Below are 18,989 nucleotides of genomic sequence, written 5' to 3' on the forward strand. Positions count from 1 at the left end.
ACAGAAGCTCCATCACCCTTTGTAAATAAAGTAACTGATAATAAAAACGTCATTGTTTATCTAGGAAAACTAGAAGTCCTTGTATGGAGGTAGGCAGCCAACATAGGCTGAATAAAGAAATACACAAAGGCCCTAAGGAAGGGAAGATGTTTGCATTATGGAGAACAATTATATTATTTGGTAAAATACATGGACTTAATACTGATGATGTGTGTGCTCTCCAGCATATAAAAATTACCCCTCACCAGAAGAGAAAAGAATGCAGCCTCAGCCTATTGCTGATGTCTTTCTTGGCTTCAGAGTCTCCTCTGACAAAACTGAACTCAAGATGCTCATTCTGCATCAATAATAGCATGCCTCAGGACTATAGATTAATTTTAGCCAAGAAAAAGGGATAAAAAAAATCTCATATTCATTGTCTATTTTTACATGGCTGTCATGGATATAAAATGAATAAAGAACTGCAATGGAACCTGGATAGATGGAAGGGGAGAAGCAAAAGTGGCTGTGAAATTTTTAAAAGATATTAAAAGAGAAAGGAAAGTATTCAACTGGACTTTGACAGTTGATATAGGTCCTAGTGTATCAGTGGGGATTCAGCTCCCAATAAAAGTCCTCAGAGAAAGTGGTAAACCAACCTCAGCAAAAAAGGTAGTAGACAGATCAAGTCAGTCATAAGAAGTCTCTAGATTCCTTTAGAGCAGGGGTCCTCAAACTTTTTAAACAGGGGGCCAGTTCACTGTCCCTCAGACCGTTGGAGGGCCGGACTATAGTTTAAAAAAAACTATGAACAAATTCCTATGCACACTGCACATATCTTATTTTGAAGTAAAAAAACAAAACAGGAACAAATACAGTATTTGTATTTGCATGTGGCCCGCAGGCCGTAGTTTGAGGACCCCTGCTTTAGACTACTTATTGGGGGGGGGGGGGAACTCTCAAAATTTACAGAATTGGGAGTAGAAAGTTTCCCTGTGAAAAAGTGCAGGCTGTCTTTGGTGGCCAGTAGCCAACAATGCAATTAAAATATCACTAACAATGCCCACAAAACTTGCATCTGACTTCATTAATTGTCTATATTGAGGTGACATTGTTTAATAAAATTATATAGGTTTCAGGGGTACAATTCTATAATACATCATCTGTATATTGTACTGTGTGTACACCACCCAAGTCAAGTCTTATTCTATCACCATGTATCCTCCCATTACTCTCTCTTACCTCCCAACCCGCCCCTTTTCCTCTGGTATTCACCATCATGTATCTGATTTTGAACTTTAAACACTGCTTTAAAAAAAAAAAAAGGCTACAGAAACGTAAGTTTTATAATTACTATGGGATTTAGATACAAAGAAAGAAAAATCTCCATTGGGCTAGAGGCCATTATCAAAATGAATTTTTTTACTGCCTTTTTTTTAAAAAAAAAAATGTGTAAGTGTTCTGGAATGGACAAAGTTTAAAAAAGGTAGGAGCTTTAAATTATAACAAAATACCTTTAACTGTTAGAGTTGTAGAATCAAAGAATCAGCATGCAAAAAATAGTGTGGGGAAAGATTCAGAGGTTGTCTAGTCCATCTTTTATTTCAACAAAATTTCCTTAAAGAATTTCACATGTTAAAAATACATTCTATTTTTTAACACAACCAGAAAAGGAGATTTCTCTACCTCCCTTGGTATCCCATTTCAATGACTGTCACTCAGAGGAAAGTTTTCCTTAAAAATCTCCTAAATCTGGTCATGCTATTTAAATTATTTTTTGTTTGTTTTATTTTTATTTTTTTAAAATATATTTTATTGGCCGAAACTGGTTTGGCTCAGTGGATAGAGCGTCAGCCTGCGGACTGAAAGGTCCCAGGTTCGATTCCGGTCAAGGGCATGTACCTTGGTTGCGGGCACATCCCCAGTAGGAGATGTGCAGGAGGCAGCTGATCGATGTTTCTCTCTCATCGATGTTTCTAACTCTATCTCTCTCCCTTCCTCTCTGTAAAAAATCAATATAATATATTTTTTAAAAAATAAAACAAAATAAAATTAAAAATATATATATATTATTGATTTTTTTACAGAGAGAAAGGGAGAGTGATAGAGAGTTAGAAACATTGATGAGCGAGAGACATCGATCAGCCGCCTCCTGCACACCCCCAACTGGGGATGTGCCCATAACCAAGGTACATGCCCTTGACCAGAATAGAACCTGGGACCCCCCCCCCCCCCAGTCCACAGGCCAACGCTCTATCCACTGAGCCAAACCAGTTAGGGCTGTTTGTTTTATTTTTAATAAAAATGGAAAGTTAACAGTATTCATTTTCTCCAGAATTGTCTCCATGATGACAATTCTTTTTATAATAACTTCCAAACTCCTTATTAATCATTTGTAAAACATGTTCATATACATTATATATTTAACACTTGAAACAACCCTATTATTATTATCATCTGTCCCATTTTACAGATGAGGAAGTTTAGGCTTAGAGAGTTAAGAAATTTAGGCTTCAGGAGGAGATGTGCCAATCCCAAGGTAACTTAGTTATGCAGTGCTTGGGCCCAAACTCAGCTCATTTCATATGTAACTGTTACTAAATCACGAACCCATCAATCTCCTCCAGCTCCCCAAGCCCAGAATAAGCAAGCAGTTGTACTCTGGGACTTAGCAAATGCTGAGCAAAACTGAACAGGTTACTTCTACAGAGAATCCACATGCCAATTTATTTTCTAAATTGACAGTGTGATTTTGCAGTGGATAATTGTGGTTTGTGCCAGCATGATCCCCCTTCTTCTACTAACTGAACTGCATTTTCCTCAGAGGCTGTCAATCAAATTGCCCAGGCTTGCCCAGCCCAATCAGGCAAGTTTTCCTGGGAATTTGTATCTTGAATGGAGTGAAAGAGGATTAAAAAGGGTCAGAGTTCATCTGTCTCACATATGAGTTCCTCAAACCTGCCCTAGTTTCGAAGAGCTAGTCCTTTGGTTTCTCCTCCTAGTCCCACAAGTTCTGCTTCAGTTTAGCCAGTGCTGGCTTCTATTGCGTGTGAGCAGAGAACCTTAATTGGTACAACTCTTCAGAGGAATAGATTGAAACATATACTGATTAACTTCTGCTTTTAGTATGTGCTTAGTATGTAAGTGAGAAATATTAAAATCAAATCAGGCTCTTGGCATTCTGTAAACTAAGAAAATTCCCTCATGGTGAAAAGAGTAGTAGAAAATTCCCTCATAGTGAAAAGAGTAGTAGAAAATTCCCTCATGGTGAAAACAGTAGAAAATTCCCTCGTGGTGAAAAAGGTAGTACAGAAGTTACTTGTTCATCTGATCAAATACAGGAATAAGTTGGCAAATTCTCCAAGATCTCGGCTACATTTTTCTTTAGAAAATTGGCTTCTGAGATCTTGGATTTCTCGGGAAGTAGAGAAAATTCAGAAAGATGTAACTGTGTTTAACAAGGTTCTTCCCCTGTGACAAGTCCTTTCTTAGAAGGGTTCACAGAGGACAGCAGGTACTGTAGCAACCTATCCTCCTGGCCTTTGGACCAAGAGAAAAAGGACACACGGTGTGGGGCCTGTGCCCTGCTGGTCGGGGAGTCGAAGGCAGCGGCAGCCTAGGTGCCACATAAACCGTGGTCATGAGTCCAAAAGTGGAAACTAGAACAGAAGAGGTGACGCTGTCCACCCAACATGAGCAGGACTCCTTGAAGAAGCACTGCATCAGATGCTTTTCTCTTTCTGGCACTGGCAAAGGGAGCTGCAGCCTGTTGATACTTTGAAATTGGCATAAGAATACCCTCATTTCACAGTTCACAGGAAGCATGAGGCAACAATAAAGGGACACCAGGATCTGTATCTGAAGTAACCCACTCCATGAACAAAAACTCCTACCACATTTGCAGCATGTTGTGGAGGAGAGACAAATTAGAAAAACAGTTAATCTGAGATCTGACTGGGAAAACAAGGCACACGCATGTGCAAAGGATCAGGCAATGCAGGAAGCATGCCAACCGCCAGGTACAGACAGTAAGGACATAAAAACCCAGGGGCAGAACCTAATGAGCTGCTCCTTCCCCATGTAGACCTTCCAGACAGTTCTCAGCCAGGTAAGCTCGGAAATTGTTCATCTCTTCCTTTTTATTAAGAGCTGATTTCAGCAGCAAAGAATAATAATAAAAAAAAAGTACATCTATATAAGAAAATAAAAATGTAATAGAAATGATGCAGTAATCTCACAGTCCAATGCCTTCTGCCTAGCAGAGCCTTAAATGTAACTTTTGATTTGACTAAGCAACAAATGCTTAATCCCTTTCAACATCAGCTATCAACAGTTGTGTTTAGGGAAACGGCAAAGTACCATTATGGAAGAAACAAACCCTAGCTCACAGTGAAGTCCCTCACATGGGCTGAGTCCAAGCAGCTCACCTATAAACATTTGTTTGGCAAAGAAAGTCCAAGGACAGGATAGAGGGGTGGGATTACTTAGTGCTATGGAGGGCGGGGGGAGGGAGTAGCCACTGCCTAGTACCCCCCATCCCTCCCACTCCCCACTACCCTCACCTAACCAGAGGGACACTTGATTCAATCTAGTAACACACAGGAGCAAAATAAATTCCAATATTCTGGTGTGCATTCCATAACCAGAACCATTTCCACAGCAAAAAAAAAAAAAAAAAAAAAAAAAAACTCGAGTAGTTTTCCAGTTTAAGAATAGGCCATATCATTTGTAAGTTATGCTTTGCCTTATAAAATATGTGAACTCAGAAGCAAGTATAAAGTTAGGCTGGCCAATCCTGGAAAGTCTTTATTTTTATTTCTGCTACTAACACAGATTATGGCCAATGTGGCAGGTGGTGCAAAGAAGCTTTTTAAAAAATGAAATGGTTATTTATTTTATAGCTTTAATGTCACAAAATAATATAAATCACAAGGCACTGCTTCCCATTAATTGCTAATTAAACGCACATTAAATCCTTTAAACTATTTATAAGATATAAAGCATATCATATTGTAACCAAAAACTTCTGTAGAAAATTCAGACGAAAACATAAAGTGTTATTCTTAAATAAGTATCATGAACACAAGAAACTAAAACTCAGATTTCTTAGTCTGGATTCAAAACCTTTCACAAGCATACCCTACACCATACTTTGGTTCTTATTTTCCAGTTCTCCTCTAGAAGAATTCTGCTCAAAAAGTGCACATTCCTTTTCTGCACATTCACTTCAGCCATCCTCTTCTCCTGTGGGCCCCTCCCTCAGCAATTCCCTTGCCTCTTCCTGGATTGTGAATTTCTGCCTATTTCTGACAGCACATTGCATCTCTTCTCTTACACAGATCAACAATTTTGACAGCTATTTGTTTATCTGAATAATCATCTCAGCCACATTGGAAGCAGAAAAGATTTCCAGTTGTGGAAGCTTACAAATGATTTAGCTATTCATAAAACAAGGAATGCTTTGAGCCTCTACTGTGTATAAGACACAATGCCAGGGACAATGAAGAATACCAAGATGAAACTGGCATACATTTATTTTCAAGGAGCTTAGTTGAGTCTAGTCAGGAAATCAGATCAATACCAAATTGTCATAAAAAATACAAGCTAGACAATTATAAATACTCCACTAGAGGCTCTGCTAAAGGAGGGTGGGATTACTTAGTGCTATGGGAGTGGGGAGTAGAGAACTCTAGGAGGAAGCTGCAGCTAGGTGGGACAGGAAGGAGAGAACATAATTCCTGAACAAGTATTAACAAAGTCAAGGAGTGGGCAGAGCTCAGGAAATTAATGGATGAAGCACGGAGAGTGTGATGTGTTAGAATACAGATGCTGTAGTGAAGATGGAACAAATGTGAAAATAACTTACATTATGACTTAAAAGGGATTAAACATATTAAAGAATGTTTAATTCAGAAGTCAGCACACACTAATGTCACTTTTTTAGAAAGTGTGTTAAGTAACCAAGAGACATGGTTAGATTTCACAGGATAATTATGATATTTGAGAAAAATCATATTAACATAATTTTTAGGATATTGATTATAACTGAATGATATTCAACACAGTAAAGGCTACTTAACTAGAATTGACACAAAGAGCTCACATAACACACACTGTTAAGTATTCTACAATGTGTTACATAAAGAAGGCATAAATTCTACTCCACTTTCTACTTCTACGTGACTGTACAATAAATGATCTTTATATGAAAATCTAACATCAAGGCAAGGTCCTAAAGGATTCTCTGGAGCAGGGGTCCTCAAACTACGGCCCGCAGGCCACATGCGGCCCGCCGAAAACATTTATCCGGCCCGCCGGGTGTTTTTGCTGCCACTGTGTGCATAGGAATTTGTTCATAGTTTTTTTTTTTTTAAGCTATAGTCCGGCCCTCCAACGGTCAGAGGGACAGTGAACTGGCCCCCTGTTTAAAAAGTTTGAGGACCCCTGGTCTGGAGCATCCAAGAAAGAAGTTTTCTTTTGGTATAATTTATGGAGACTATGATAAGGTGTAAATTGGTAACATGTATCTGTGGCCACACATCAATCACACCACACATGTGATAACTCAGCCCACATTCATCATACTATCCACCAACTATAGTTTGAAAAAGTCACTGGCATTAAGAAAATTTCCTTCAACAGAACTGTCTCACAACTGCAACAAAGCTAGCATGTTGCCTGCTTCAGAAATGCATGACATGAGATTTCGTTAGTGGTGGTGGTAGGGAGAGGGGAACCTTGATCCATTTAAATTGATACTGAGATATGCAGGCAGTCTCATCTGGTTCAGGTGCCCCAGTCCCAGGCCCACAAAGTTGCCCAGATCCTTTCACTATTGAGAATAGCAGCAGGAAGGATCATTTGTGAGGGTCTCTCTGTAATTTGTGGAGAGACTTTCTTATTGCCATAAAAAAAAAAAAAGTGTGAGGATATCATTAGACAAGAAACAGTCCGTTAATTTCAAGGAACCACCCAAGAAACAGATATGTCTGATTTCAAAATGATCTATATAGTTAGAAACTTCAAGATGGTAACAGAAGTGAAGGTATACAAAATTGCTTTATTTCGCCGATAATTCATTTTTATGAGTTAAATCTAGTTATGAGTCACACTGGGCATGCCAACTCCTTGCTATTACCTATTGGTCCTGATATATGGAAATATCCTCAAGAGTAGATTATAAAGAATACTGAGAGAATGGAAGTTCTGATTGAAGACACTAAAATAACTGTTGGTGCAAATGTAGTGTTTTGTCAAAAGAGGTGAGATTTTACCAGCTTATTATAAGATAGAAGCCCTAAGGAATAAGACTGTGTACGTCATTGGAAGCACTGAATGGAAGAAAACAGACTGTAAAGCATTTCTACAAATTCCAAGTAGACTTCCCTTCCCTTGGCCTGGGGGCCTTTGCACAGATGTCCTCCCTGGTGTAACCGCAGGCAGCTGAGAGCTTTTCGAGGGGCAACGGCAGTGTCACTCACACCTGGAGCCACCAGCAGACGCACCCACCTTGTTTGGAATCATGTATCTATAATATCTGGAGGGTGAGCAAGGACAGCATTTGTTTTCACCCAAATATAAACTTGGTTTTCTATTTCAATTAAGAGCTAATGCTGGATATTGGAAAAGCTTGTTTGTTTTCTAAAAAGCTGCAAATTTCTATTTCTTCTTCCTAACCCTTTGTCAAATGATTTTAGAAGTTTCCATGACTTTAACACTATTGCAGAGGAACATGTTTGAAAGGTTATTGGAAGTGATAGATGGACCTATTTTGAAATAAAATTAAGCCTGTGGTATTACTGAAAGGAAGTCACAAAGTCCAAAATTAAACCAGACAAAATGGTCATAAGCTATTTTCATTCTTTTTTCAAGGAAGCACAAAGAGTGGGAGGTTGAAGCAAGACGCCCCTTCTCTGAATTCTCTCACTTTGGTCAGTTTGTCTTGAACTTCCAAACTGTCTTCTCAATGGAATGTGTGCCCCTACATTTTAAACCTCCACATATTTATCGTCGAACATCTAAATAAGCCTTTCATTGGTATTGCTAAGAACACAACTCTAATTTTTTATAGGTGTGATTTTAAAGATTTTAGGAAAAAATATTTTAAAACAACTATTGAACTATTAAAAGACCCAACTAGATGAGACCAAAATAATGTACATTTCAAAAGCCCATCAGGCATCCCAGAAGCGAATGGCTTGGCCAGTGGTTCCCATGGGCAGCACGCCTACCTTATTGTGCTCGTACTTGTAGGGGATCTTGAGCGTGTCCATGGCTCTGATCATAGCCTGCATGGCCGTGAAGATGTTCTGATACACCAGCTTGGTGAAGCCCCTTTTGTCTTCATCAGAGTATCCCGACCCGTGGATGATTCTCATCTGCTTGATGAACGTACTCTTGCCACTCTCTCCAGTCCCTGAAAGACAGACAACAGAAGCTCATCAGACCATGATACCTCCCCACAGTCTCCCAGACACTAAACCAGAAATGCCTGCTGGGACTTGACATCCCCCAACCGCCTGCTCAGAGGAACATCACAGGAGAGCAGAGCGGCATCACGGGGTGGACATGCCACCCATGGTGAACACTTAGCCAAATCTGAGAATGAGAGTTCATTTCAGAGGCAGAGGAGCTTCAAAAACAACAACTGTCACCCCATTGGAGGCCACTCAGCATGAATTTTGATAGTGATTTATAACCATGTATCTTCTAAGAAACACAATGAAAACAGCATCTTTTGAACAGAATAAACACTTGATAAAGCTCTTCCCTAGGGAATAGCTGAACAGCTTCCAGGAGGCTGTTTGCTTGGGCCAGGATTTGGGCTTGGAAATGACAATGCTCTTACACAAAAGCTGCTCAGAGGGTGACAAGAGAAAAATGCCTAACCTTTTGTAGACACTTTCTCTTATTTGAAAACAGGGTATATATAGAGAGCACAGTAAACAGATAGGAATGAAGATTTTTCTGGGCACCAAATATACTGATTTCGGGGGGCAGGGGCACTGAGTATAATTCCAACCATGAATATTGGGGGGAGGGGAGTATCTAACAAGTAGCATCTCTAATGGAAATAAAGCTGTGAAATTGTTTCTCATGATCAATCAACATATTATAGAAGGAAAACGGTACCTTTACTTTCCCAAGCAATACAAAGGATGTAGGGGAGAAAAACTAGATTGCTTCTTTGTGTATTATCCCCATTGCAGAGGCTTGCTCTGAGAGCCCAACTAAAGACATAACCATGAAATCAGAATCTCTGCCGTTTTTTTCCCCACAACAATAATAAGAAATCTTCATGTGTGAGGTTAATGGTATGAGAAGAAAAGGAAAGAGAATCAGACAACAAGGCCTCCCTCCTGGCTATCCAAGAAGTTTTTGTATATTCATCCTCCAAAAACAAAATAATAAAAACAAGAGAGCAGATGAAGCACAAACTACCTTGGCTAGTGTCTCACTTACGTCATGCAAGAGCAGTCTACACATGGCAACTCTCTGGACCTAGTCACTAAGCCCCTGGGCAGCACACTAATGCAGTGTCCTGCATGCAGTCTCCTAAGAATGTGGGATCAGTCGATGAATGGGAAGGAATTAAGAGGTTATGAAAAAAAGAATCCAAAAATCAACTCCAAAGTAAGATAATTTCCTGTTGCCCCAGACACACCCAGAGCCCCTCTCTTCATTTTCCTCTTCTTGCTTGGTGCCCCAGGAGGCAGACCAGGAAGGATTTCATAACAGCTCTCTTGTCCTCAGTCTTCCACTTGGATTTAGTCCGTGGGAGACACCAGGAGGAGACCAGGGAACAGGAGAATGAGAATGGGGCATTTATTCCCCCAGCTCCCTCCCTGTAAGAGCACCACAGGTATGCTGTGTCCCCTCCAAGAGGCTCCAGCCCCAGCTGGGTGGCCCTCTCCATGTTCCAATACCTATACCCTCCCCTTGCCCAGCTATTATGGGGCCCTGGTTACTGCACCAACCCTCACTGCTTATCTACCTGGCCCACGCCTTTATAAAGAGTCCCTGTACAAAACTCTCTTTAGTCACCCAGCTGCAGCAGCCATGTCTTCTGCTGGGACCTGAGTGGTACATACCAAAAAGAAAGACGAAGCAGGTTAATAAGAAGAAGGAGCGGGATGGCAAGGAAACGGAGGGTACGCTCTTCTTCCTCTGCCCTTTCTCAATAAATCTTATTTAGAAAGCACTTGCTTCTAGTTACACTCTTAACATTCTTCTGTTTGTTTATTTGTGTGGGGGGGGTATTTTGTTCATTTTTTTATTTATTTCAGAGAGAAGAAGGTAGAGGGAGAGATAGAAACATCAATGATGAGAGAAAATCATCAATCAGCTGCCTCCTGCACCCACTCTACTGGGGATATAGCCTGCAACCATAGCATGTGCCCCACTAGGAATTGAACCGTGACCTCCTGGTTCATGGGTTGATGCTCAGCCACTGAGCCACACCAGCTGGGCACTTAACACTCTTCTGAAGGGCAATCACAATGGAGAAATGATAGACCCCAAATAAGAATACAGACTCCTGACTCTCCCCCAAAGTACTGATAAATCCAGTACCTGTACCCCAGAACATGCATGTGTACCCTCCTTCTTTTCACCCCTCTGTCTATGTCCAATCTCCAATGTAGACAGGGGCAACAGTGGTCTCCTCCTCCTGAATATCCCCTCCCTTGTAAAGGAAACTGAAAGCAATTTGTGTTCAATCCTTTATGTTTTGCCAAGCACTCTGAAATACATGGTCATTTTATCCTCTCAGGAACCTGTAAGGTAGATGTCTTTATTATCCTTATCCCATGCAAAGGAAAAGACCTTGTAGAGGTGAGGCATCATGGCTGAGATCACATGGCTAGTAGCGGCCAGCATGAGGGCTCAAACCCAGCCTTCAGTTGCCTAGTTTGGGTTTGTCACTACAGTTGACCCTTGAACAGCATGGGTTTGAACTCCGCTTATAAGGGAGCAGTTCAAACGCCCAGTGTTCAAAAGTCAGCTGCAGGGTTGGGAGTCTGCTTGTGTGGAGGGGAAGCTGTAGTTCTGGGTGGAAGGTCAGCGCCCCTAAACACCCAAGTTATTCAAGGGCCAACTGTTCACAGCTGCCACAAATTCAGGATAATTAACTTCTACTGCCTCTTTGACTGTACCTCACCTTTATCCATGTAAACTACTTTTGAATTTCTGAATACTACTTTATTAATGGGGACCCATTTTGAATCTTGGTGCCATATTTCAATTGACTGGCCTTCCCTCCCAGGTAAATTTCACTCATGAACTTAATGTTCACACTTTGATTTAATTATGTAGACGCAGCAAATTCAAAGTGAAGCCGAAGCTTCACTTAGAAGAAAATCTGTGTTACCCAAATGTTGTAGGCAGAATGATAAAAGTAGTCAACTAAAATAGTTGGATTTAATCCAAAAGACAGTATATGAACTAAACTATCAACCAAGCAAAAAACTCGGCTTCATTGTTCTGCAAAGAGTTTTGGCATGGAAACAAATGACTTGTTCCTAGCAAATGTATAACCCAAAGAGTGTGTACTTCTCCTATTTTTATAGACTCATACAATATTCTCAGGGGTCTGAAATGGGCATTTTAACAATCTACTCAGGATTAGTATGAAGAAAATTTTTGGTACAATAAAAAGCCCCAGCTATTCCCAAATTATATAAAATTATGTTATTTTCTAAGGCCACATGAAAGTATAATGAGAGACTTCACAATTACTTAACTCCAAATGAGAGAAAGCCAACTTTCCCACCAGTAGACCGCTTCATGAATGCAGTGGTGGCTAATCTCTTTTCACAGCACAAGACACAAATAACTCTTGACCTATCTAAAGAAATAAAAATTTTTCTATTTCCAAAGACACTTATAAAATAAAATCTAGCAAGGAGCCTGACATAAAATGTGTGTATATGTGTGGGGATGTGTCTCATTTTTGCTAATTTGACTAAATCTCCCATCAAATTAGTAACTTTAACGAGCATATCAACACAGACAAGGGTGTGAGTCCCACAAAACTCCTGCTTCTCTCCAGTGGTCTCTATATATGTGGCTGAAGATTTTCCCCCAGAAAAGTCACTTGTAGCTTTAGGCAAGTACTCTGCCTTTTCTTATCCCAGCTCCTCAAAACACCCAGAAATGAGACTATTTAAGACTCAAGCTATTTAAAAAGCCACTTCATCCAGCATGTGTAATTGGCTTTGAGGGATACTTTCTTCCCTTCCCTATCCATCGGATCAAGATAAAGCACAGAGAGCAATCCACAGTTCACTTCACATGCCCTTCCATCAGAACAAACATCAAATGTGAATTTAATATCCTACTATGGAGTGCATCCCTTTGTAAGCTGTTAGAATACAGCCGACTAATCATACACACTCTCACACACAATCTGATGCTTCCATTTTAGGCTTTTCAACACAAGAGGATTTCCACATACAGCCTGGGCCACAAATCCATACTTACTCCATGTATCCCGCTCATACTAAGCATCTCAACTTTTCACTGACTATTCTGCCCATTTGCACAATGTAATCTGTACATAATTCTGTCCAATTAATCGATAAAGGCAGGTCAGTTTTCCTTATTCCACACCCTATCTGAATGACAGTTTTAAATTCGGTAATACATTAACTTCTTAATGACAATGAATTATTATTGTTGAAAGCTATCATGGACTCATTGGTCCCTTCTCTCCTACTTCAGTTGGCTTCTTGGACCACAAAAGATCTGTGAAACACAATCCATGTAGAATTGCTCAATGCCCCAAACATGTCAGTTACTAGTGTCATTGCTCTGAAGAATGCTGATGTCTCCACTTTCCACACAGGGTCCTGGAAAATAGTTACTGAACATTGCACTGTCAGGACCTTCAAGGGTCCTCATGGTCCATTTCTTTATTCTGAAAGAAAGGCAGAAAGTACACCTCACCACTGCCCCTTCTTCTAGGCTCCCAAGAAAAAGAAGAAATTCCAAAATGGAGTTATAAACACTATGGTATTTAAAGTTGTACAATGAATATATTTGTTTTATCCTGCCAGTGCCTCTGATGACTGTATTTGGCGATACTGTCAAACCATCAGAAGTCTACATCTGTAGCCTTTAATTAACGAAGGCTCGGGCCAAATGACCCTGCCCTGCCCTCTGGATTGGCCAGCACCCAGAGACAGAACAGCGAAGAACAAACCCAAGTCTCACAGAGCTCAATTATAACTCAAATACTGTACTTTTAAGGTCCACTAGTTTAGGCCAATAGTTTAAAATATGAAATCTCAGCGCCACCAAAGCTGAACTTGGGCTACTTCCACATAAACTTGGGTATAGAAGAACCACATTTTTCAATGAGAACTTTTCAACCCACAAGCACACCATCAACCCACACCTGAAAAAAATTAACAGTACTGAGATAAAAATGATTTAGTAACACTGAGCCAAGATAAAATCCATGTGTTGTCCATGTTCCAGGCTATATACTCTGAAATACATGTATTCTACCTTCTGTGTATTTTCTTCCACTTAAAATTGGAACCCTGAACCTCAAACTGAGTGGCTCTAATACCAAAGTCACCATAACTTCCTCTCTTTTAAAGTCTGTCCTTTGAGGGCCAGGATAGGGGATACTTACCCCTTTATCCCCAGCATGCTTCTGGCAGAAAGTAGTAGTTTTTTTAAAAAGCATAGAAATTAACTGAATTTAGTCTCACCAACTGTGAGCGGAAACTGAATAGATGGGTAGGTTAGTTATAGTAACCAGGACTATTAATAACAACTTACCCAGTTAAGTTGTTTTCAAGGGAATGAGAAGCAAGATGCATTGAAAATGCACTTTGTTAAAAATATCTGGGAAATTATCTAGTCCTGGATGTCTCCAAGGGGTAAAATCCTCCTGGGAAAGTACCTGATAATGCTTCCAAGGCGACTCAAAGGTGGAAAAGCATTTTCTTGGAAAATCCATTGTATCGTGGAATATCCATGGCAAATACCTGTGTGTTAAAAACCAGCAGCCACTGGTTCTACAATCTTCTGAACTTACTAAAAGCCATTAAAATGTACACTTTAAAATGGTGAATTTTATGGTATAATAATTATATCTCAATTTTTAAAAATTAAAAACTAACATCAGTATAGTTTGGAGAAGAATAGGAAGTTTACATAAATTTTCATGCTACAACTTTTCAAGGGGATGACTTTGAGCCAACCTGCCCAACCTCCCCCCATCCTTTCTTCTCCAGTGAATGTTCACTCTCTTCTGCCTCTGGGTGTGTTTCAGAGAAGAAATCTAAGAAGTCCTGAACTCACTTACTTTACAAGGAGGGGGAAGTGACCAGGATTCTGCTGGTTGAAAACTAATTAGGAAGAGGATGGACTAGACCAGGGGTGGGCAAACTTTTTGACTCGAGGGCCACAATGGGTTCTTAAGCTGGACCGGAGGGCCGGAACAAAAGCATGGATGGAATGTTTGTGTGAACTAATATAAATTCAAAGTAAACATCATTACATAAAAGGGTACGGTCTTTTTTTTTTAGTTTTATTCATTTCAAACGGGCCGGATCCGGCCCGCGGGCCGTAGTTTGCCCACAGCTGGACTAGACTCTACCAAGGTCTCCTGTCTGTGCAGAACTTCTAATCTTCGGTCCTCACAACTTTCTTTTTATAAAACACTTCTCCAACTCATAAAAGTTATAATTATTTATTATAGAAAATTCAGAAAAACAGAATTTATAAAATTGCTAAAATTTAAATATTTTAATATATTTCTTTCCTGTCTCCTTTTCTAGGCAAATGTACTTTTTCTGTTCTTGTTCTAAAACTGAAATAATGCTGTGTTGTTATTTTTCACTCAACATATTGTGATAATTATCCCAAGATACTAATTATTCTTCAGAAATGGTTAATAATGATTGTCTGAAAGGCAATCCTAAAGGTGTCTGAAAAAATTGTGATAAACATCCCTAAAGAAAAATCTTGACCTGAATTTCTACTTTCTTATAAGAACATCATAGAAATGCAATTAAGTGAACAAGTTATAAAAGCTCTGACCCGTCACAGAGTATGTCCCACTGACACACACATCAAGATTCTTCTTAACTCCTCCCTTTTTTAAAAACCAACACTAGACTTTTTTAATACCTATAATTTGGGAGACAAAAATAAATCTTTGTTTTAATTTACATCTTTATTTATGAAACATGTTTCCTACTTAGTCACTTGTATTTCTTCTATGAACTTGCCTTTTTTTTTTTTTTTTTTTTGGAGGACTCAGTGTCTTTCTTATTGATCTCTTAGAACAATTAAGTTTTTTTTAAAAAAAAATTAATCCTTGGTTACAAATACTTCCCCAAGCCCTACCCGGTTTGGCTCAGTGGACAGAGGGTCAGCCAGTGGACTGAAGGGTCCTGGGTTCAATTCCTATCAAGTGCACATGCCGGGATTGCGGGCTCGATCGCTGGTAGGGGGCATGCAGGAGGCAGCCAGTCAATGATTCTCTCTCATAATTAATGTTTCTATCTCTCTCCCTCTCCCTTCCTCTCTCAAATCAATAAAAATATTTCTTTTAAAATATTTCCCCAACTTGTCATTTTCTTTTCATCTATTGACAAAATTTGGTACATAAATTTAAAATTTGTATTAATTCATCTGTGCTTTCCTTTGTGATTTAATTGGTTTATGTTTCTAAAAAAGGCCCACAGATATATTTTATTTTAGCTTTTATGAATATATGTTTTACACTGAACTAATCTTCTATATTTTTATGTATGGCATGCAGTAATATTTTTAATCCCCCAAAACTTTTTTCCCCCAAAATCATTCTACACTTTAAAGCTATGGAGTGTCTGATCCAAACACGTGGTTTTTCATATCCCCTATGGGCTCCCAAATGGTGATCAATAAAATATATGGAACCAACTCTCCAAAAGCAGCTCACCAATATTCCTTCTGTTGCCTCTTCCTCAACGTCCCTACCAGGCTAGCAGATCAAACTTTCCTTTACTCATTGCACATTTAAAGCCCTCTGCAAAACAGTAGAGAAAATAAGCCAGAATATTAAAGACTAGAGGCCCGATGCACAAAATTTGTGCAGGAGTAGGCCTTCCTTCTCCCAGCAGCTGGCACTGGCTTCCCTCTGGCATCTGGGACCCGGGCTTCCCTCACAGCCCCGGCTTCGTCCAGAAGGATGTCCGGTCTAATTAGCATATTATGCTTTTATTATTATAGATTCTCTTCTCACTCCCACTTGTAAGTCTATTTCTACCCACATGACACATTCTGTATATGCTGCCTATCGTGGTTCAGTCCCTTCACAGCTCTGTGGCCTTGGGTAAGTTACCTGCCTTGCAAAGCAATACTCCTACCTACTTTGCAGCTCTGCTGTGAGTTTTCAGTGACATAATCAAGTGAAGCACAGTGTCTGGTACATGTAACTCAATAAATACTAGCTATAACTCACAATGCAAAATCAAGTGGGAAAATGAGAGAATACCAGGTTTGGGGGGCAGGGCAAAAATGTAGTCAAGAGAAATAGTATTTTATATATTTATTTTTAATAATGATATTTAAGAGAAACCATATTTCAATAGAATATCTTCAAAAAATAAAAATTAATGCCAAAATAATCCATGATGAACAAAATATCACAATTTTAAATAAACACAGGAAGGATCAATACCAGTACTGTACCATTCTAGCCTCTGACAAGCTGCATTAAATACTGTATCCACGGCAAATACCTTAGTAGTACCTTACCCTAGTCTCAGCCCTGACTCTAACTCACCAAAATAACTGAGATAATTATCTCCAGTAGTTCAATACTTAAAGCCATAGTGTTTGGAGATTTTCAGCGTCAATTGTTTATTCAGTTTTATTTGGTGTACACTCCATGCTGGACAACCTTTTCCATCTCATGGCACACACAAACTAATTACTAAAATTACCCAGCACACCAAAAAATATGTTTTTGCCAAGCTGACAAAAAAAATAGGTATAATTTTGATTCATTCACACCAGACGGCTATTATTGTGTTGGCTCTTGTCATTTTTTTATTTGACCATCTAAGGGAAAAGAGATTAGTGCCCCTGACTACACAGTTGGGCACTGCATGTTTTAAAAATTCTTGTGGCATACCTGTTGAAAAATCGCTGTTGTAGGCATAGAATACAGGACACAGAGTCCTTACTTTCACAACGGTAATATGTAAGTATCTGAAGCAAATGACATTAGGTAAATAGATAGATGAATAATAAAATATCAGGAGATGAATGCTATGCATTTAAAAAATGAAAGGATGCCCTAGCTGGTTTGCTTCAGTGGATAGAGCATTGGCCTGCAGACTAGAGGGTCCCAGGTTCGATTCCGGTCAAGGGCACAGGCCCAGATTGCGGGCTCGATCCCTAGTGTGTGGTTGTGCAAGAGGCAGCCAATCAATGATTCTCTCTCATCATTGATGTTTCTATCTCTCCCTCTCTCTTCCTCTCTGAAATCAATAAAAAGTATATTTTTAAAAAAGTGAAAGGATAATGAACTAGAGTGACATAGCTATGTTAACTTGGGAAACCAGGGCAAGCCTTTCTAAGAAGGTGCATTTATGCCAATACCTGAATATTCAAACTCTAGCCACAGGAAAATTAGAAGGAAATAGCATTCCAGGCAGTGAACCAGCTGACACAGAGATCAAAGTGGGGATAAATTTGGCTGGCATGTTGGAGGTACAAGAGAGCCAAGTGGCCAAGGTAGATCAGTGGTGGGGAAAGAGGTGGGTGATAGTGTGGGAGCCTTAGCTACAGAGGCTAAATCATATGGGGTGTAGTATTTCAGGAACCAGCTTAAGTTTTATTCTAAGAGCACTAAACAGCTTTGGAGAATTTCAACCAGGGAATTAAAATGGCTTGATTTACGCCAAGTAAAGAATGTATTGTAAGGACAAGCTAATAGGGTAGTTCAGCAATCCAAACAAAAGATAATGGTAGTTTGGACCAGAATGACAGGAGACATGATGGAGAAAATGGAATGATTCAGAATCTAGTCTGGAGATGAATGGGAAGTGGGTGGAAGGGGAGGAGATGATATAGGGATAACTCCTAGATTTTTGGCTTGAGTAGCTAGCTAGGCTGATGGAGGTCCTAGATTCTTAGAGAAGGTCATTCACTTTGCAATGCTTATTCATTCCAACCAGAAGCACTTTTTGTATATCTACAAGGTCCCCTGCATTGATGTGGAGGATACACATCCACATGAAATAGAAGATACAACTTGTGTCCTACATTCTCCAGGCCTCCAATAAAAGCAAGGACATAGCCATGAATGAAATCCGTATGCTAATAGATGAGTCAGTGCAGTCTGCAAAACTGGGGCTCTAATTTCATTTCCTATGAAATAGAGCTCCTTATATAAAAAAGATATGAAACATTTTAGCCTCTCAGTTACACACACACACACACACACACACACACACACAGCCCTAATTATTTATATTTATAAACGGCAACATTTCTACACGCACCCTTAGAGAAAACCGGGACTTGATATATTATTTGGAATGCATAACAATGTCATAATAATAACATTTTAAGAAGAACTCTTCAGAATAAAAATCCACCCCCAGATTTTTTTTAACATTGATTATTTCACATAATAAAAAGCATGAATGTAAGCATTCCAGATTTTTCAGTTACACACCATCATAAGCTGCTATTTTATAAATGCACTGGGTGGGATATGAGGGGATGCATTTTAGAAAGCACTCTGAAGGCCTCAGTAAACCAATAAATACTCCCCCTGGGTGGAGGGGCTCATGGGGCCCTCCCTATGGGAAAGCAACAAATTAAATTTATAGTGGAGGAAAAAGCCCAGGGTAGATCTGAAATGCCATTTTCAACCTCATTTCATGTTCATCAGGAGATGATCTACAGGCAGGTGAGTGGCATGGAAAGGGACAGCAGATATGAGGGGACTCTGAAGCCGGCCACACCAAGGACAGAGTTCTGCACATTGTCACTTG

The 18,989-nt window shown here is 39.6% G+C and overlaps 1 protein-coding gene across 1 annotated transcript in view; it reads right to left on the reverse strand.

Annotated features, from left to right (window-relative positions):
- Positions 1–18,989, reverse strand: part of LOC132212019 (guanine nucleotide-binding protein G(q) subunit alpha) — a 260,920-nt gene that overhangs the window by 158,384 nt on the left and 83,547 nt on the right. The window contains exon 2 of the mRNA XM_059656972.1: positions 8,211–8,395. Coding sequence (XP_059512955.1) covers positions 8,211–8,395 — 185 coding nt within the window. The remainder of the gene's footprint in view (positions 1–8,210; positions 8,396–18,989) is intronic.

This window comes from Myotis daubentonii, chromosome 11 (genome assembly GCF_963259705.1).
Source record: "Myotis daubentonii chromosome 11, mMyoDau2.1, whole genome shotgun sequence".
Classification (NCBI taxonomy): domain Eukaryota; kingdom Metazoa; phylum Chordata; class Mammalia; order Chiroptera; family Vespertilionidae; genus Myotis; species Myotis daubentonii.